This window comes from Coregonus lavaretus, assembly GCF_964263955.1.
Source record: "Coregonus lavaretus genome assembly, chromosome: 13".
In the NCBI taxonomy this organism is placed as follows: domain Eukaryota; kingdom Metazoa; phylum Chordata; class Actinopteri; order Salmoniformes; family Salmonidae; genus Coregonus; species Coregonus lavaretus.
Window position 1 is genome coordinate 47799329 of NC_140000.1, and position 22087 is coordinate 47821415.

General features: G+C 46.1%; 1 protein-coding gene across 1 annotated transcript; it reads right to left on the reverse strand.

Moving 5' to 3' along the window:
* Positions 1–97: 97 nt before the first annotated feature.
* On the reverse strand, positions 98–21521 carry LOC311139413 (lysine-specific demethylase 7B-like). Its single transcript, XM_084174288.1, has 16 exons — positions 21409–21521; positions 12530–12615; positions 11852–11969; positions 11513–11673; positions 9576–9717; positions 9021–9207; positions 8157–8319; positions 5890–6084; positions 5691–5782; positions 5350–5436; positions 4832–5083; positions 4286–4571; positions 3962–4056; positions 3686–3840; positions 2965–3353; positions 98–2825 (listed from the first exon to the last, which is right to left on the reverse strand). Exons 1-16 carry the CDS (start codon positions 21504–21506, stop codon positions 2737–2739), a joined length of 2595 nt encoding a protein of 864 aa, XP_084030414.1. The 5' UTR covers positions 21507–21521; the 3' UTR covers positions 98–2736.
* Positions 21522–22087: the final 566 nt, after the last annotated feature.

The following is a 22087-nucleotide window of genomic DNA, read 5'->3' on the forward strand; positions in this document are numbered from 1 at the left end:
TGGGGTGTGTACATATGGAACTCAATGACTGTTTTTGAATGTGTATAATAACTCATTTTTAGTCCTAGTTTCGTGTAAAAAAAGTCAATTTAACAGAATCAGTTCATTTGTATATTTACAGGTTATTTTTGAAATGAAACATATTCAATGCATCAAGTGTCACAGTAAGCCAGTGTTTGTATGGTTCAAATCATTATGTTAAATCATAAATCAAACCATCTGAAAGTCTAATGCACAGAGAGAAGAAACGTGACCATCGATCGAAAACACAAATAGATCTGCATGTAAGAGTTTACGGTAAATACTGTACAATGAATGAGAGAACTGCTGTTAATAACAAACCCTGCCTGCAGGCTAGCGCTCGTGCTTATTATTACACAGACGAGTGGTGAGGACTTGAACATGCAATAAGAGTTCAAAGGTGAAAGTGTAGTGTTCTAAGAAATGTCTGGTAATGTGATTAAACACTGTATTCTGTGGAGGGGAAGACATGAAAGTGTAATCTTTGTGTCATGATTAGGTGAAATATCTCATTAGGGGCTGAGCGATAGACCACAGGTGCACTGCAAGTTAAAATCATAGCACAGCTTTCAAGTCAGATGCTGTTCAAAGGGACATAAAGTTACTTGGCAACTGAGTAAGTCGATGTCATTTAGTGAAATACTCACTCTGTAGTTCAACACCTACGAGTGGTGAGGGGGGTCTGCTCTGTCAAAAGGTAGATGCTGGAATATTGAATGTCTTGGATATTGAGTTACATATTGAAATTGATACAGTGAAGTAAAACCTACTAGTAGCTAGGTAGAGCTTGAGCATAGACGATGACCATGTTCATTTCTTCAACTTGGTCAATTCCAATGCACAACTGCTTAGTTATATGAGATGAGGAGAAAGAAGTGTATCAGTGGAACAGGAGTCTGGTTGGAAGAACATACCTTAGTAGTGTACATGATGTAGCTGGTGATTAAATCAGAGGTCATAGCTGTGGCATCATTCCCTGAGAGTGAAGAACTATAAATCCCAAACAAATCTCACACGCACACACCTCACTTCAGCACCATATCATATGAATACCAAAAAAAAAAATCTCGCCCTATTAAAATTCTTCAAACGTACTTTTCATCAGATTGAAAGGACCACCGAAGGTCATGATTGTGTGTTTAAAAATAATAATAATTGTCTGTCGTTAGACAACGTCAGGTAGGCTATAGGTGTAGCAGGGCAGGGGTGGTAACATTTTGGAGTCACAATATTTTACAATATTACCCATTCTCTTAACACACAACCCCACTAACCTCTGGACACTATGAGAGGAAATCAGAAGACAGAATGGAAACAGGTTCAAATCAAGTTTCAAGAAAGCCTAAATTGGACAGAATAGAAGTGGAGAAAAAAATATTGAGTTAGGTCAGTAAAATCATTTCTACACAATATATCATGACCACAAAGTCTAAAATGTCCACATACACAATAAGCATGAGAAGAGAGAGAAAAATAAACCCCTTTAGAAGAACATCTCCAGAATAGCTGAGGTTTAGGGCTAAAATATAATAAAATCATTATTCAATTAATAAATACATAATTCAGAATCCATCAAAAAGAACACATTAAAAACAATCAGATTAAAAAAAAACAAATAAATTAAAGCAGGATATTTATACGAGTTGTTATTCACCATCAATGTTTTTCAACCAGGTAAACAACTTATGTTCCTACACTATAAAACAGTTCTTATTGAGGCAGCACTCTGTGTTAATCTCCCTTTGACCATCAGAGGGCAGCAAAATCAAATCGATTCTATATAGAGGAGTATGGCTTTCATATGATCTATCAAAGCATTAAAAAACATGAAATACAAGTAGAGAGACTTATGAACTAATGCAGACTGGTTAAAATGTAATTGTTTTAGACCTGATGCGTTTTTACCCCCCAAAAAACAGTGCAATGATAAATTAGGCAATCGTCTTTACATAGATGAATGACACTCAATGTGGCAGGGAAGACTAACCAAGAGAGTGCTGCCTCTGTCAAAACTTCTCTCTCCTCTACTCAACATCATTATTGCTGGTGTGATTGAGATAAGGGGAGTTGGGGGAGCATGGAGGACGTACAAACATTAAGCACCATTTTGAAAAATGAGCTTAGCACTTTTTTCTCAGGGCCAAAAAGGACCCTGCTAGAGAGAGCCCAGACATGGAGCCAGGTGGGTCAATGCCAGTGTCAGCCTGTGGAAAGCCAGCCTGTCTATCCCAACTTCCATCTTGTCCTGGGTCTCATCCAGTTCATAGTGCTGCAGATATTCAATGAAGGCAGGGCTGGGACATGCAGATGGTGTGACGTCAAGCAGCCTGCATTTGCTTATGCGCGTCATTAACGCTGGCTGAAGAATTGTCTTCAATGTTGCGATGTACTGCAGACGTTAACGCCCACTGGAACTCTCTTTAAGATTCCCTGAAGTTGAGTAATCGACATGCTTTTTTGTTTCTCCATTATGTTTTAGTGTGCTTGCAGTGAAGCTGAGCGCTTGCTTGGTAGCTTGCTCGTGTGAATCCAATACCCTGTGGTCCTAAGCATGCACAGTGAGCCTGTTCGTTTGTGTGTCCGACAACAATTCTCTCAGGTGGGCCCTTTCCCCAGGCAGTGATTTCTCCAGGACAAATGTGTGTACAGAAAAATCTGGATGTGAGGACAGGGGTCTTTTACCCTCCTTTAGCTTTGCCTGTGGCCCTCAGAGCTCTATACAAAGACACCATTGTGCTGGTTCATCTTCAGGATCTTCCCCAGTCTCTGCTTGGCCGTGGCCATTCCTTTCTTGGGCCGCTTGCCTGAAAAACAAACCCGACACCTCACATGAATGGCTGACGTGCTAAATAAAGAGAGAGTTGTGTCACAGTAGCATCTAATCCCTGAGAACATCAGCTAATTACTAGATGAATGGAGAGAATCAAGGACTTGTCCACGTACCTTTCGTGGCCTGGTTGCTGACGGGAGGGGAGTTGGAGGCGTGCCTCTTGGAGGGGTGCAGGGGGGGAGACATGGAGGGATCACAGTACTGGTAGTCGTCGGCCTCTGGGCTGGCGTCGTGGCTCAGGGGGCTGGGGGCCCCAAGGGAGAGGGGCCCCTGATTGTCCCAGGCCTCGCTGCTGCTGTTGCCCTGGCTGTCCATGGGGCTCTTGTCCCCCGCCACACGACTCTGGTGCTGCTCTCGGCGCTCCGGCAAGCCCCGGCTCGGGCTGGACCACCACGGCTCCTGGGAAGTGGCGCCCTCATCTGGTTTGGAGGGGCACAGCAGGCCAGCCATGGACAGCATGCCCTGAATGGCCTCCTCTGTGCTGGGTGAGGTAGGATGTTCTCTGCAGGGACAGAAAGAAGAGACACACAGTCAATTACAGCCCACTGCCAGACTCCATAAAAGCCAACTGTGCTTATCTTTACCACTCAAAAGGGAAGTTATGAATATAATCTTTGTATGCATAATTGGCACAGGCTTCAGTTTAAAATCCAATTCCATCTCCATCGTTATGAGATTACTAAACCGATGGCGTTATCAATGTTTAACTTTTAGACACTTCTACAAGAAATCATCCCTTAATAAATAACAAAATTGCAAAAATAAATGTTGTGATTCCAATAACAGGAGCTGTGCTTTAGCTCACCCACGCACACAGTGGGTCAGATCACCCACCTTTTGAGTGGCTTGTTTTGGTCCCGGAGGTTCAGGTCTGTCTGGTCCAGCTCTATGGTGTGCCCCGCGGCCCTCTGGGATGAGCCCCTCTCCTCATCATCATCATCATCATCACTCTGGGAGCTCCCTGAATCTTCCTCAGAAGAGGTGTTTTGCTGCAGAGGGGGAGAGAGATGAGAAAATGGTTGAGTGATGACACACACAACAGACAGTGTTAAGTGCTATGTTCTCACAGACAAAACCACAATGGGGGTAGACAGTGTCAATATCAGGTACCTGTGTGTTGGAATCACTGTCCGAGTCCATGTCCGACACATCGGAGAGTCCTGAGGCTTCTTCCCTGAGTTCAGTCTTAACCCTCTCAAGAACCCCTGGGAAAGCAACCAGGCATCATTAACCATAGAGCACAGAATGGTAGGAACCATCCCCTCTCTGTGTCCAAGTCAACAGGCTACTAGAACTAGTCTGTGTCAACAACATGACCCTTTAGAAAGCATGGTGTGTCTGAGACAATGAGGTCAATAAACTTAAAGTTGAGTCAGATTATAAACCACACAATGTACAGTATATATCATGAATTGCTTCAGCATCATGACTTACTGAGGTGGTCTGCTTTCTCCTCTCCTCCCATAATGCTGTGCTGCTGTTCCTGGTCTGACTCTGTCTTCATCTCCTCTCTGCTCTTCAGTTGGCCCACGGACGACCTCTCACTCTCCGCCTTCACCGGGCTGCTAGCCGTGCTACTACCTGGTCTCCTCGCGTCTCGGATGATTCGTCCGTTGTGCAGCGTGAGACGCAGGTGTGTGTCTGGGTTCTCAGCAGCAGCGGCAGAGGCGGTGGACACCATGTTGAACTTCCCATACACCGGGGGACAGAAGGTAGGGTCCTGTGGTACAGAGAGACAGGGTTATAGGAGAGACCAGGACTCATTCAACACAAGTATCACACCTTTCTATTGAATTGTATTACTCTGTAGTATGGGAACACTTGTTTTTTGTAGGAGTAATGCACAGAAAATAGCAATGTGGCTTATTGATTGATCTAATGATTATTTCCAATAATAACAAGGCATTTCAATGTGACATATGCGAGAGAATGTGTGACATTCTAGTTTTGCGTTGTGGGAGTTTGACATGTTCCTCTCACCTCCTCCAGAGGGCCCACCTCCAGCCTCTTGAGCACCTCTCTGGTGTGCAGCTCCAGGATCTCCAGGTTAGAGGGCACCTTAGGACCCTGCTCCTCCTGCTTCTGCTGCTCCCGGAGCTTCCGGGCTGCCCGCCGCGCCTGACGAGCCGGGCACACCCTCTCCAGCGTGGAGCGCGTGGACGGACACTGCCCTCCGCCACTTCCCTGAGATTTCACTGGCTTGTTGGTGCCACCACTGCTGCCCTTGTCCTCCTGTTGGGACACACATAACATTACACCATTAGAGGAGGGAGGGGTTTGAACACAACCTCAATCTTTAAAATCTACTCTACGCCTATGGACAAGGAAGTCGCAAGAGAAAGATTGCCAGTTACAAACGAGGTGCAAATCCATCACATCAGTGACATACGGCATGATACTGAAAGATTAATTAGAATGACCAGTCAGATTGAGTGCTCCTCCACCTACACAAAGGTGACACTCCTCAACCCTCCACCCCCTGTGACCCCAGCCCTTACCTCCAGGTAACGTATTTCCTTGGTCAGCTCTTTAATGAGATGGTTGGGCCTGATATGGTCCGGGACCTCGCTGGTGGGCTCTGTAACCTGCAGACAGAATGTTCCACACACAATGAGGGTGGAGTTGAACAGACAGGCTCTGTTTCCACCACTGGCACAGTGCCATCAGATTCTCCCCCCCCCTCAATCAGAGCTCAGCTGGGCGAAACCATTCAGTCTAGATATTCGTCAGCCAACATTGTAGAGTCAGGTGCAGTATAGAGAAGGTGAAGCCGGTACCCTCACCCATAGATACAATGTTAAAAGAACAGAAATGTTCCATTTCATTCTGTGCCCCTCACCTCTCTCTTCAGCCAGGTTTTCAGTGGACTGATTAAAGCTTTCACTCCCTCCACTAGGTAGGTCTGGGGCGGACAGTTGTCTTCTCGCAACTCTGAGAAAGAGAACAAAGTCATTATATATGTTTTTTTATGATGCTTGTGAAATAAAATAAAAAGCCAATAAAATATATTGTAGTATTTTGTGGATTTTGTTGCTCACCTTTCAGGGTCTCCAGCAGGTTCTTGGCCACATACCAGCAGATAGCCTCAAAGTAGGGAAACTTGAAGAGGTCTGGGGTCTTCAGACGACGCTCCATCTCGTAACACCTGAGCTGCATGCTAATGTTGAGGTTGTGGAGGAAGTTGCCTCCAAACGCCATGCAATCCTGAGAGGTGAGGACGGCATGGATCCATCCTGCAGAGGGCAGCACACACACAGTCAATGTTTGACTTGCTGACTGTGATAATACAAGGACACTGTGGCTAGGTGTTGTATTTGCCAAACGGCAGGCAAGCATCGATCATCATGTCATCAGAATAAGACCCTTGATATTTATTGGAAAGGAGCATCAAGCTCATCACCCTGTGAAGTTCATTATGACTTATTACATCTGTAGTCTAATAAACTGCATGCTTTCCCGAATCGTAGTGGGAATACCACACAACATATCGTGTGACTCCAAGTTTACTTCGATATGATGGTTTCCATCGCATAAATAACTTTACCGACACAAAAAGATCCCACCTTGTCTAGCGTATTTTGTTTTGACGACACATTTTGTGTCTCCATCAGGTCTGTCGTCACATTTTCTATCTGACATCTACTTTACTCGCATAAAATACGTTGGATGGAAACCTGGTATGACACACAAACACCAACCTGATAAAAACCCACGTGCACACACACACTGTTATCACTGACCTGATAACACAAACATACAGGGTTCTCTCAGGCCAGCCTGACCTGGTCAGGTTAAACACAAGGCACTGACATAAGAGCCAGGCAGTGGGTAAGAGGACTTTCTGCCCTGCTCTCAGATAAAGCAGTGCTCTTTATACCTCCGGAGGTGACAGAAAGCAGAGACGGAGGTGACACAGCAGGCACTGACAGGGTTACGGGGTGACGGGGTTAAGCGGCCAAGTATGTTGTGCTCTACCCCCTCCCCAAATCTCTATCCCACCTCTCCACACTCCCTTAACCCCCTGGAGAAGAAACAGCTGCAGCCCTGGTCCTGATTAGTCAGAACCTTTACTCAAGGTATACAACTTTGGGAGCATTTTAAAACATGTGTGGGGTTTCTTCTTGTTCCTATGGGAGTATTGACACAGAAATGTATGCATACCCTGAACTTGTGAAACGTCTGTTGCTTGAGTTGCACACTATTGCTGTTCTGAACCGATTACATATCCTGTATAGTTTTACGTGAACCTCAGGTGATCTCCATAGGCAAAAAAACATGGAATCCTGTGTTCTACAAATGTAATACGACTCCACCATTAGGTAAGCTTATGGAAGGATCCATGTGGTGATAACGGAGACTGTGAGATCAGGGTAAATCACTAAGGACATGAGTGAAACCAACTGATGACAAGTCGTACTCTAAAAGCCATCTGTAGTTACTGAGGAGAACAACGGGCATGTGTTAACCATGAGGTTCTGCTTACTGCGCTCGCCCTTTCATGGCTCTCTAAACGTGTTACGTCATCAAGACATGGGGTGGAATGTGAGAGGTGAATTACAAGTCACATGCTAAAGCAGAGGGTTTGCTGAGGATAAAGTAGGCCCAAGTGCTTCTAATATGGTCGCTTTCATGACATTACCCGTGCAATTATTCCATTAGGGCACTTTCTATTGTGTTATGAAAAATATAGACGTGTGTCTAATGTCTAAGCTGTTGCTGTTTCCAAATTCTCTTGGCAATGACATGTCATCAGTGTTTTAAAAAATGGAGTAATTTTCCTGGCAGGCACCCTGGGAAACTAGACTGTTTTGTTTCTGTCTACTTTGATGATGTAGACTGGTTTCTCTATGGAGGGGCAAACAAGGCTACCAGATTGTCTATTTATAGATCACCAAAAGCAGGAATGTGAGAGAGGTATTTAAGGACACAGTGGAAAAGGTATTTTAGGGACACCGTCTAATTCCTGAGGGGTTCCTGTGTCACACGGTCACAGGGCCAGTCTACATCATCAGTGGTGACCCCTCTATGACCCCTCTACATCTATACTGCAGTTCCAGGAACACAAGGCTGTTTAGCTCTTCTCAGGAAAACTAAATACATGGCCTGTTACAAGAGAATGCAAATAAAGACCAAATGCTTGTGCACACACACCAGTGGCGGCTGCTGAAGGGAGGACTGCTCATAATAATGGCTGGAACGGAAACTATGTATTTGATACCATTCCACCTATACCGCTCCAGCCATTACCACGAGCCCGTCCTCCCCAATTAAGGTGCCACCAACCTCCTGTGACACACACACACACCTGTGGGGATGAGCAGCGTGGTTCCTTGCTGCACGACACACTTGTAGCACTTGTCCACCTTGTCCCCGAAGAACACTTCACTCTGGTTGGGGGAGGAGCTCCACGCCTCGTATAGTGCAAGGTTGGCCTGGGTCGGCTTGATCATGTAAAATATCTTCTCACCCTGGAAACACAAAGAGAGTAGAGAGAGTTAATGAGAGTTAATTTTGAAAAAGCATCTTAACCCAAGAAACGTCACACTGTGACTATAAAATTAGGGGCACTTAGATGTCTGCTAAAATGTTTCATGTCAGAGACACACAGATGTGGTTGACTTTTACACACCAGTGGTTTGTTCTTCCATTTGGGTGCATTTCCCAGCCCTATTTTTCCCAAGCTGAGCTGCACATTGCTTCTATAGCTAACGAGAGTTCCTGCCAGCCAGCCTGGTGAAGTCACCATGAACACAAAGCGTAGTTTGTGATTAGCAGCCGTTGGTTACTTTGCTGCCGTTGGAGGGATCATTAATTACCACGGCGGGGACAGAATTTCCCCTGGAGATTGCCGACGACTAAATGTACTGCTGAGGTCAACTTCCGCCAGGGTACCCAATCAGCCTAGATTGCGCTAAATAACCCCCCTATGTACAAACACACTTGATTAAATGTCAGCGAGCATTACAAGTGGTGAGGGGAATGCCAAAGAGCGAGCCAGGCCATCGATGTATCACCAAACAATGTGGACAGAGTTGATTTTATTGACTTGCCAAACTACGACAAACTGCACTTAGCTCACTGCTAGGATTTGATAGCCTAGCACTCATGTAGGACTTGTAACTAACACACACACACACACACACACACACACACACACACACACACTCACCCAGAGAACGTGGTACCACACAGAGGTGCCCCCGAAGTCTATGTGGAAGTCAGTATAGCTGTTCATGACCCCCATGAGGCAGTACTTCTGGACAAAGGGTTTGGGGAAGAAGGAGTCATCTGGCCAGTAGTTCTCCACCCAGGACATCTTCTGAGCTACATTAGGTACCACCACCTGATCTGCCATCCTGGAGGACAGAGAGTGTGGTAAGAGAGGTACGGCTACTTAAGAGGGTCAAATCACAGTAAAAGTGCTGAAATGTACTGAATAATGATATTATTGATAATAAATTGTTTGATCACTTTCGTCATGAGCGGTACATGCGGCAGAATGAATTGTTGATTGTTTGTGTTCATTCTTGTTATCCCCTTGTGTTGTATGTGTTTTTGTAACACCCAAAAATGCATCATGAACGACTCAACTTGACAGCAGTCAGTGGTTACTCTTGGTTTCTGTTTGCATGTCTTGTAAATAGCATTCATTTAAAATATATCCATTTGAATAGAGAGAGAGTCAGCAATGGAGTATTAGAAGTAGGACCACATCACAACTTACTTGGTATCAGAGAACTCCAGGCTGATAACGTTGAGCACCTTGGGCCGATGAGGCTTGTAGTAATACTTGACAAACTCTTTCAGCTTCATCTTGCTGTCTGTTTGCCTGGCCACGTCGATGACGTCAATGACTTTGTCACCGCCTGTGGACGACAAGAGAATGATGACGAAGCCGTTTACACTCAAGGTCATATAGTTGAGCAGACAGCGAAAAAGTATCAGTCTGCCCATGGAATGATCATCCCTTTCTGTCTACAGTCTAACAGTTGAGCCATTCATTCAGATATAATACATTTGGCTAAGAGAAAGGACCATTCCTATTGAAGTGACATTGACACCAGGGTAAGGATTTTTAATGGGAGTCAGTGGGCGAGGGGATCTGAACTCTGAAGCTCTCTGGCATTTCCATGTCTCTGTACAACTCCTAAGGGAGAGACTGGCACAGCCAATACGCCAAAGGAGCGGATGGAGTGAGGCAGACAATCTGTCCAGTCCATATGAGTCCCAGAGGTAGAGACTGGGGAAGGGGCCACTGTCTTTAATGTGTGTGTGTGAGGGTAAAAAACCACCAGCACACACAGCTGGGAGGCAGTGAATCAAACGGCACAGTGAAGGCCGGGGAGAGAGAGAGAGAGGGACGGAAACAGGGCCTGTCGGCAGTGTAACACAGGACAGCTGGTGCTTGTGTGATCCCCACCACCACCACCCCACACACACACCTCCCTAATGTTCCCCAACCCCCTACACACCACACACACACAGTGGGTCCAGCTGGCCAGCGTCTGATGACAGGGAACAGCTGGAGTTAGGGTAGCGAGCCAAACAGAGAGAGCAGAATGGTGTGTGCTCAGTCACTACTAGCCAACTAACCCCAAAACAGACCATAGTAAATACTCCACACTACCCCTTTATATAGTGGCCATAGCACATGGTCAAACTATTTATGTGTTTTAAGCAATGCGTCTACACCTGGCTTTCACTCCAGCTAGACAATGTAGGGTTCTTACAGACACAATCCATTCACATTATATTTAGACTGAAAACTCAACCTACCCCCAAGGAGGAACGACATTAACCACACAATTTTAAGTACTGGGAGGTGACAAATGCCATGCGGTTTATCCTAAGCTGGCCGACCATAGTCTAGGCTTGGGTAACCCCAGGAGACAGCAGGTTCCAGGCCTGTCCCCCATTGTGTCCCAACTGTAAGGAGGTAGGTAACCCGATCCTCCTAGTGTTCTGTCTCCACCCAGTCAAAACACCTGTGCTGCTTCACATCAGAGCAGCTTAATGCTCAACAGAGCATGGCAGAGAGGGTGTAATATGAACTTAATGATAAAAACACAAGCGGGTTTGGGTTGCGTTGGGCGTCCAGTCGGCCCAGATAGCTGTGGGTTAGTAATGGGCTTGTAATAGGAGCCTTGTGGTACCAGGCCTTTCTATTCTATAAAAGAGCGGAGGTGGTCATGTTGGGGGCTGAGTAAGACTAGCCCTGCCCTCCTTTAGGGCTTATTCAGCCATTGGGAGATGATTGATAAAGGGGGTAAATACCCTCTGAACCTGGCAACACTCAACCTGGCAACCTGTTTGTTTGACGGACAGATGGTGTCCGCGCAAAGTTAGGCACTCACTATCTGACAGAGAATGCATTCATTAGCTTTGAATTATATTCTATTTCAAAGCAATAGGTATAGCTAACATACGTCATATCAAATAGGCATCCCATGCAGTAGACAGGCATTGAATGGGTTGGTGATCAGCCTTAGTTTGTTGTTCTACATGTTACATTTCTGCCCTGCTACTCCATTTATTTACTTTGACTCCGGGGATGTTTGCAAATAGACAGAGCAAATCAAACCCAGGGTGCTTGAGCATGCCCACACCCACACAGAAACAGTACACACAAACAGTATGCACTCTCGCTCTCTATGTCCTTACCGACAACTTGCTCCACATCTTTGACAGAGAAGGATGGTGGAGGCAGCCTGAGTCCCAGTCCCTCCATGTTGGACACAGCGATGGGGTACTGCCAGCCGTGGCTTTCCAGGTACCTCTGGGTCACCTGCTCCCCAGGCATCCACTGCAGGATCTCATCCCCACTGCAACACACACACAGACAGAGACAATGGTTAATGGCAAATTCCTCTTGATATGTTAAACCCAATGAGGGAAATTGAGAACATAATACATGTTTAGCATTGTGACTAAAACAAAGATCACAGTCTTGTTCATAGCTTGGCATCAGAGTCCTTGGTGGTTGGTGTTCTGGGCATCTACCTGGCAAAGGTCCTGTTCTGGAGCTCCTTGACAAACACAGAGGTGCCAGCTTGCACTGGCTTGGTGCCATTGTCCAGCTCTGTGTAGTCATGCCTGTGCCAGTTGTTGCGTTTTTTCACTGTAAGAGGAGAGACGCAGAACATCAGACTCACAGAACACCACAGCATTCACTGGCCCTGAAAATGATCACTATAGCCGGTGACAGACCTGAGACGAATATGTACTGTATTATTCAATCTTCTTCACTTAAACCAACAGAGCCTTGTGAATTATGGATAATAGTCATTAGTCTTGATAATATATATTCCCTAGCACAGAGGCCAAGGTGAGGGCCATGCCCAATTTAAGTGGAAGGATTACGGCCCCATTCAATTAGCCTGTTAATGTCTGGCCCCGGGCTCTCAGGGGTCAGCCTCCTCTAAATCAGACTGGAGACCATACTGCTCTCCTGGGGACAGTCCATCAGCCATGGAGGGAGAGAGGGAGAGGGAGAGGGGGAGGGATGGAGAAAGGGAGAGAGTGAACAGGCACGGGGGAGATGGTAGAAAGGACAGATTGGAGAGAAACGGGGAAGAGAGGGTCGAAGGAAAGAGATGGTGAGACCCACCGAGGAAGAGAAGACAGAGAGAAGACAGGATGGACAGAGAGATACACACGAACACAGACTGGAATACTGACTCAAGGAGGGTCCGTGTTGGGGTTCACAGTTAGGACAGTGGTAAACATCAATGTCCACCGCATGGTGCTCCTCCACCTGGACACAGCTGTGAGGAGACAGGAGACATCACATTACTGTCAGTATACACACACAACTGTTAAACAGACAGCACCGTGATAGCCTGGTCCCAATATTTGGCGTCACATTGACCATAGGAGTTGGCACGTCAGCACAAACAAATCTGGGACCAGGCTAGCGCAATTGTGTTTTCACTGTCAGATCCAATAAATGAACTGACGGGACAGGAGACTGTTCTCTCCAGGATCATAACACCAGAGAAGCTGTTGTGGAAACAGACTCCCTCTCACTGATATCCACAACCATGGTTCTAGGGCCCATGCTCTGGACAGCTTGAGGGCTTGTGAGAGTGATTAAGAGGGTTTTGTACACAATGGAGTCAGTCCACTGCATGAAATAATTGACTTTGTCTGGGGGGACTCCTACTTACATGATTTAAAGCGTTTGGGAAAAGGGGTCACATACAAGTTTCTCTCACTGGGTCATCCTTTGGGCCAGATTTGAGACATTTACATTTACGTCATTTAGCAGACGCTCTTATCCAGAGCGACTTACAACCCTACACCCTATAGCCAGTGGGATAACCACTTTACAAATTTTTTTTTTTGGGGGGGGGGGGGGGGGGGTAGAAGGATTACTTTATCCTATCCCAGGTATTCCTTAAAGAGGTGGGGTTTCAAATGTCTCCGGAAGGTGGTGAGTGACTCCGCTGTCCTGGCGTCGTGAGGGAGCTTGTTCCACCATTGGGGTGCCAGAGCAGCGAACAGTTTTGACTGGGCTGAGCGGGAACTGTGCTTCCGCAGAGGTAGGGGAGCCAGCAGGCCAGAGGTGGATGAACGCAATGCCCTCGTTTGGGTGTAGGGACTGATCAGAGCCTGAAGGTACGGAGGTGCCGTTCCCCTCACAGCTCCATAGGCAAGCACCATGGTCTTGTAACAGATGCGAGCTTCAACTGGAAGCCAGTGGAGTGTGCGGAGGAGCGGGGTGACGTGAGAGAACTTGGGAAGGTTGAACACCAGACGGGCTGCGGCATTCTGGATGAGTTGTAGGGGTTTAATGGCACAGGCAGGGAGCCCAGCCAACAGCGAGTTGCAGTAATCCAGACAGAAAAGATATCATGATTTTGCTAAACTGACACCCTGTTCTGACTGTCTGTGTGGCTGTGGATAGTGAGGTATAGGAGGAGCAGAGGAGTGATAGAGAGGTTAGAGGTAAACATTGAGCCAGAAACACTAGAGTACAGTGTATGTGGAAGACGACCTCTGGTGACCTTTTGGCCCCTCACTTTTTTAAAGGAGGTACGAAAATTCAAGCAACCTTGAAGTTGGGAGGCGATCGTTTTTTTTGGGTCTGGAGGACAGTGGCGTTAGGGCAAGGAATTAGTTAGGGCAAGGAGTTAGTTAGGGCAAGGAGTTTTCCTCCAGGGCCCTAACTATAACCTCTAGGTGACTGTGGGGCAGACCTTCCCTATTGGCTATTTACAGACTGGGAGTCACAACTATGTGTTTGTCTCAGTATCCCACAGAACTGCGACAGTGTCCGCGTCACTCAAACCACTATACCACCAAACCCCCGACCGCCCCACAACAGCCAGACCACAGGCAGTAACACACATCTGGTGCATACCAAAGCTCTGTTCCATAAGAGAACACTGAATAACACACAGAATCCTTTGAATAGGCTTTGAGTGTTGCCATTATGCGTGTAAAAAGGGAGAAAAACAGCAGGCAGCATTTTTGTGTCAACGGGGTATGGGAGGAATCTAAGCCAGCACTTTTAAAGTAAACAAAAATAAAAATGGTCTAAGGTAAACTTTGGTTTCAGCTGACGAGCAGACAGAGACTAATGTGGACCAATATATTTTGCTGCTCTGACATGGAAGACTATATAGCATAAAACACTAAGGGCCTATTTCTTCATAGGCACAATCTGTTTTCTTGCAAAAAATAAATAAAATATGAGTTGCCCTAGTAGCTAGTTTAAGAGGCTTTTGAGTTCATGAAGAAGGGAACAACTTTGCCAATCTCAAGCAATTCCGCCTTCTTCCCTCTCTGCAGTCTCTCTCTCATTCAAATCTCCCTGCTCTGTGACTAGTCTTCAGTGGGCACATTTTAATTAGTTTGAGGTCCTGCTCTCTGAAGTTTGGAGTGACACAAACAGTTGAAATCTTCCTTTCAGTGTGAAAACAAAAAACACTGGGGGACTTGCTTAGGGTGGTAAATGACAGCCATCAAAGTTCCAGCTCACTCAGGGTCCAGGAGTTAGCCTGGAGGCTAGGTGCTGTGTGAGGATATAGTAAAGGTTTCAATAGCAGATAATATAATTCTATTTTCACCGAGGGCCTGGGAGGGGACACAGTTCTAACCAGCCACTACGTTGATCTGAGTGGAAATTGCAGGAAATTGTCAAGAGAAACAAAGGCCAGCAGGAAGCGACGTCACAACTGAACTTCCTCTGGTGGCGTGTTGTTGCTGGTTAAGTCTACTTAGCAATTGGGTTGTTGTTCAGCAGGATATTGATAGACAGCAGCACACACGCTCACTAACTGTACAGCCTGAAGCTATAACAGGTTGGGACTGGGAGTAATAACCGAGGTAAGGAAGAGAACCTTGCCTGATTTTAGGTAGGGTTAAGAGTTTTTCCTGGTCAGGTCATTGGGAAAAACTCAGGGCACCATTTATAGAAGATCCAATGCTATAAACTCCTTCAGTATCCTAACCCTGCCCCCTACCGAGTGGCCTCCACAGTCCACCTCCACTCACTTCCTACGTCAGCGGTCAAGACGGAGTAGAATGCAGCAGTGGGCTGGAATCTTGGCTCCTGAGGTTGCTCAGTGGCCTTGCTGGGGAGACTAGCATGAGTCACGGCACCAATTATGTGACCCCAGGCCTGCCATGAATTCTCCTGCCTGTCTGTCCGGGTGGGACGTGCTAGAGAGCGTGCGACAGAGTGAGCGCGTGGCTGAGGTAAGCCAGGGAGGGACTGAGCCAAGCAGACCTCCTACACCGCCTCCTCTGCCTGGTCATCTTGTGTAACACCAGCGCAGCGCTGGCCGGCACGGCGGGAAGCAGGGCACTGTGCCACCACACTGACGCTGCTTCTTCCCATGCGCAGGCATGACGGGTTGGGTGAGTCACTTGGAAACTGGTGGGCTGGGGAGTGTTGATGATGATGCAACTTGTGTAGCTACTTATCCTTGAAGTCAAATCAATCTCACTCTTTAAAAACTACTGAGGCTGCCCCATCGAAGACAACAACAAAACTATAAATCTGGCTTAAGTTAAGAGCTGTGTGGAAGACAAAACTTTGGTATTTAGTGTATAGTAATAAATCAAGTGACATCAGCCCTGGGGGAAATAAAGCCTAATATGGGTCTGTGTGTGTCTGTCACTGTCTCACCACTCTCCCAGAAACAATGCCAGCCCCCTGCCAATGGTGGGCAGACACCAGCAGGAGGTCAAACCATAGAGATAGACAGAGGACTCATCTTTGTATCTGTGCCATTATAGCATCTGTGACAGCATGGACAGCACCATTGAGGCAATCTTCATTTTAAAGTAGTACATGTTCTTCTTCATTGGCTGATTGCTCCCAACTCCTAGGAATCCCCACCCAGTTGCCTACTTTAAAAGGGTGGAAGCCCTCGATGGCAATGTCCATGCTAAAACAGGTTATATCCATGAGTTCTCCATCTATCTCTATAGGCTAAACATCCTGTCCTGAATCAGGAGAGCTGTCAACTATCCCACCGCCATCAGCTCCTCTCCCTCTACTTCCTCTGTTGTGGAGCTGCCTGCCTTCCTGTGTGACTGGGGTTATTCATTAGTCTATGTACTGTGAGGGGTTCATTGTGTCTCAATGATCAGCAGAGACACACAAAGGGTTGTAGGCGGGCTCAGCCATTACTTTAAGCACTTAATAACCCCCCTGCATAGGGCTCCGACGCGCCTACATTAGAGAACTGGCAGATAGCTAATGGGGGAGAGAATGGGTGATGGGGAGGGGGTGAGGGGGAGGGCAGATAAACACACCTGCCTGGGTTCATTTAGACCCAAAGGGCACCTGACTCCAGCCTTTCCAAAGATTAGGTCCAAGTGGGCATAAATCAGACCATTTGAACCCTCACTGAGAAATGGAAAGGATTCCGGTCATATCAATGGGGTATAATGCACTGATAAAGGGCCTTAGTACACAACAACCTCTCTCCACCATTAGCCCACGTCACTAAGCTTCTACAGACCGCTTAGGGTACAAGCACTTCTCTGTAGGCAGCTGGAAAACAACAAAAGAGGATTGCTGCTTTGTTGTTTATGGAGCATTGCAGTTCCCCCGGGGAGGGAGTGGAACAACATTGTTTTTGGTGCAGGTTGCATTGCCTTGAGGCTCTCATGTTGAACTGAGTAGTTTCTTCTAAGGCGGTGGGGGACTGGGCTTGTGTCTTCTCACACATGCTCTCAACATAGGCCTACCTCTTTTAGTGAGCCTCATCCACCTAGGCCTTCACAGTACACACTAACTCAGTCTCTGCCACTAGATCTGTCAACACATGATTCCACTGGCAGAGAAACTGGATTGGCCTTTAGTGCAGCAGAGCATATCCTTCTAATATTCAAGCATGATATGTAGGCAAAGTAGATGTCAATCAGGCTGTGTTGCAACTTGCCATGCTACTTTTCAGAGGGTTTCTGTCAGATTGATAAAAAGGAATGCACTCAGCTAAGTGTGGCTATCCTTAGTAAAATCCTACTTTCAACTCCTCATTGCATTTCCAAGAGCGCAAAACATTGGTCCATTCTCCCCATTTCCCCTCAGCTGCAGAACCAGTCTGAATCCAAGTTCGCCCTTGTGTCGTCATCATTAGCGGACCAACTAATATACCGTGACTCTAAACGACTGGAAATCAATACGACGCTGTTGACCTCCTAATCAGCATTGATCAATCTGAGAGTAATGTCATTGGCCTACTCCAGAGACACAAAGACCCCACTAATGAATGTAAACATGATACTAACCATCAACTGAGGTAATAATAATAATAATAATAATAATAAGCCATTTAGCAGACGCTTTTATCCAAAGCGACTTAGAGTCATGTGCGCATACATTTTTACGTACAGTGGGGGAAAAAAGTATTTAGTCAGCCGCCAATTGTGCAAGTTCTCCCACTTAAAAAGATGAGAGAGGCCTGTAATTTTCATCATAGGTACACGTCAACTATGACAGACAAAATGAGAAAAAAAAATCCAGAAAATCACATTGTAGGATTTTTTATGAATTTATTTGCAAATTATGGTGGAAAATAAGTATTTGGTCAATAACAAAAGTTTCTCAATACTTTGTTATATACCCTTTGTTGGCAATGACACAGGTCAAACGTTTTCTGTAAGTCTTCACAAGGTTTTCACACACTGTTGCTGGTATTTTGGCCCATTCCTCCATGCAGATCTCCTCTAGAGCAGTGATGTTTTGGGGCTGTCGCTGGGCAACACAGACTTTCAACTCCCTCCAAAGATTTTCTATGGGGTTGAGATCTGGAGACTGGCTAGGCCACTCCAGGACCTTGAAATGCTTCTTACGAAGTCACTCCTTCGTTGCCCGGGCGGTGTGTTTGGGATCATTGTCATGCTGAAAGACCCAGCCACGTTTCATCTTCAATGCCCTTGCTGATGGAAGGAGGTTTTCACTCAAAATCTCACGATACATGGCCCCATTCATTCTTTCCTTTACACGGATCAGTAGTCCTGGTCCCTTTGCAGAAAAACAGCCCCAAAGCATGATGTTTCCACCCCCATGCTTCACAGTAGGTATGGTGTTCTTTGGATGCAACTCAGCATTCTTTGTCCTCCAAACACGACGAGTTGAGTTTTTACCAAAAAGTTCTATTTTGGTTTCATCTGACCATATGACATTCTCCCAATCCTCTTCTGGATCATCCAAATGCACTCTAGCAAACTTCAGACGGGCCTGGACATGTACTGGCTTAAGCAGGGGGACATGTCTGGCACTGCAGGATTTGAGTCCCTGGCGGCGTAGTGTGTTACTGATGGTAGGCTTTGTTACTTTGGTCCCAGCTCTCTGCAGGTCATTCACTAGGTCCCCCCGTGTGGTTCTGGGATTTTTGCTCACCGTTCTTGTAATCATTTTGACCCCACGGGGTGAGACCTTGCGTGGAGCCCCAGATCGAGGGAGATTATCAGTGGTCTTGTATGTCTTCCATTTCCTAATAATTGCTCCCACAGTTGATTTCTTCAAACCAAGCTGCTTACCTATTGCAGATTCAGTCTTCCCAGCCTGGTGCAGGTCTACAATTTTGTTTCTGGTGTCCTTTGACAGCTCTTTGGTCTTGGCCATAGTGGAGTTTGGAGTGTGACTGTTTGAGGTTGTGGACAGGTGTCTTTTATACTGATAACAAGTTCAAACAGGTGCCATTAATACAGGTAACGAGTGGAGGACAGAGGAGCCTCTTAAAGAAGAAGTTACAGGTCTGTGAGAGCCAGAAATCTTGCTTGTTTGTAGGTGACCAAATACTTATTTTCCACCATAATTTGCAAATAAATTCATTAAAAAATCCTACAATGTGATTTTCTAGATTTTCTTTTCTCAATTTGTCTGTCATAGTTGACATGTACCTATGATGAAAATTACAGGCCTCTCTCATCTTTTTAAGTGGGAGAACTTGCACAATTGGTGGCTGACTAAATACTTTTTCCCCCCACTGTATGGGTGGTCCCGGGGATTGAACCCACTACCCTGGCGTTACAAGCGCCATGCTCTACCAATTGAGCTACAGAGTCACACACACACTAAACTAAAAGCACAAGCTCTCCCAGAAATTCAAATTCTCTCACAACATTAAGAGGAGGACAGGGGAGCGCATCCATCTCTCTTCAGTCTTTTCCCCTGGCTGAGAGTGTAGGACATAATGATGGATGGTACATTGAACTTGGCTCTGTGCAGCTACCATCAATCATTCCCCTGTGTCCCATCCAGTCTCTGCTCTCTCACCACTACCAGAACCAGACAGGAGCTGGGAGTCACACCCACGCAGCCTGGAGAGAGACGCAGGTCTGTGGGCTCCAACGTGAGCCACTGACGCCATACGGGGTTTGTTGTCGTTCGTAATGCAATGTTTCAGTTTCAGTATAGTGATATCACAACAGTTTTAGCAAAAGCATCCGCAGCACAGGCCTGCTGAGTGGAAGTGAGGCTCTTTTCCTGCACAGGCCCTATGTACATGCCTGTAGTGTACAAACTAGCAGGGCACTATTTCTGTCTCCCGCACCCTACCTGGTCCATAGTCTACACCTTATAAACAACACAAAGCACTCTGGTTGGCTACTCTGGCTAGTTCCGTCTTGGAGCCATACGGGTGTATATGTGCATCCAGGGTTCAGTCACTGGTGAGAGAAAACAGATGCCCTCCCGGCCAGGCAGGCAGCTTGACACGACCCCGGCTCACACGTGGGGCAGTATGGCGGTGTGCTGACAAGCGGGCACCAGGATTCCGGAGCAGGCATGGCAGCTTCTCCGCTTTCCACTACGTTTGCATACCATCCACAGCCAGAGGCTTGCCACTCCTCATGGGAAAGAGTGGTAGAGAACCCCTGGTTTTGGAGCAGAGCAGTGTGCACGTGTGTGTTATTGGTCAATGGGGACGCTCCAATGTTTGTTCCTCTTTTGGCACATGACACAGACCCAGTCTACCCTGGCTCAGGCATCCCATCATTTTGGGCGTTGAGTTCTTGGCAGTCTACAGAGTGTAGTTACACAACAGCTTTGTCATTTCCACACAAGCCAAACTGCTATTGTATTCATTTTAGTTTTATTTTCTACTCAATACTGCCTTCTTCCACTAGGGGTATACCACATGTGCTTATTTTCGGTGAAATGGGGGATTTAAATACCCAACCTCGAGCCGTCAATCAAAAGCTCAACAATAACAATGATCATATTTTCTCATCTTAGTTTTTTTGCCACTAAATAGTTAGGGATAAAAACAAACGAGGCCAAATGAGGACACTCACTCAAATAGTAGGATTATGTAGTTTCCTCCTAAAAATGTTGATCCATGCAAGAGGTCACTTGGCTAGTGAAGTGATGCCACCAAGAATGTGCAAGAGATTGAAATGGAACGTCAATCGAATTCACAAAAGCACGTGGCCTAAATTCTCCAATAGGAAAGTCCATTAGGGTCAGGTCAGGCTGTCACATGCACGAACCTAGTCTGATTAATCAGGCTGTAATACACAATTATTGTATATTTGAGACTGATTAATTAGACTAGCATTAACCCAACTCAATAGTAAAGGATGACAAACTGGATTAAAATCAGAACCCATGCCTTTAATCGATAACCAGGCAAGTTTGTTCTCAAATCAATTGGATAGGCTAAGCCTATAGGCTTCTTTCAACAGAACAAATTTGTAAAGGGCTGGCTTTGATCACTGAGATTCACAATTAGTCACACACAAGCTTAGCTAGCTGGCTAACGGTAGCAAACTAGTAACGTTAAGCTAATTTCTTTTGACAAGCTGCTGTCGGCAAGGACATTCAAACCTCCAAGACACACGATTAATAGCCCAATAAGTACAGTCAAATACTAACTCCCAATATGTATAATGGAAATAAAAACACACTAGCTCAGTTATTTACTATTTTGTAAAGTTTAACTAGCTCTAGGTGTCAACAGAGTGAGAGACCCGTGAAGACCCACAAATAGCAATCACAACCACAAGACAATCATCGCTTATTCCCAAGCACCTGCTGTTAGTTTAGCTGGTTAAATCGATTGCATGTTTCAAGGAAGGTGTAATCTCCATACCTGCCATGAAACCAGTCGTTACAGAGGTCGCATTCAATCATAAACCGGCTCACATCATAGGACTGCCGGCAGACACAGTACAGCGGGGCCGCCGCCATCTTCCTACTGTCCCCAAACAACGCAGAAATAAAGTGGGGCGGGGATTTCGTTCCGTACGCGGAAAGAGTCGAGGGGAAACCCGATCTTATGCGAAATAAAGCATGGGGAAAGCCACGGGGGCAAGCCTATCTCTGACGTCAATTTCCAAATTATTTATTTCCATCTGGTTACTCATTGTAATAGCAAATACCTATACTTATAACATTGTGAATGATGTAAAGAGTTGTTTTTTGTTTAACTTGGTTTTACTCGACAGTGATCATTGACCTATAAACAACAGTGATATGATGCAAACTGACACAACGTGGTCAAAGTGCCCAAGGCTGCATTCTCAGCAGGAAAAGCACTGCCATTGGTTTGGCTGTTTTCATTGATTCCATTGTGAACTTGTATTTGTAATTGTTTCTTGAGATGTGTTTGAACTGCTGCTCATTTTTAGGTCAAGGACAAAGGACTCATATGGACTGGTTCAGAATACAGGAAGAGTGATCAACACAACAAAATGCTCTCCCTGCCTGGTATTTCTCATAGCGCGTGTCTGACGTGCTCTACGTGCTTGTGTGTAGGGAATAGCAATAGG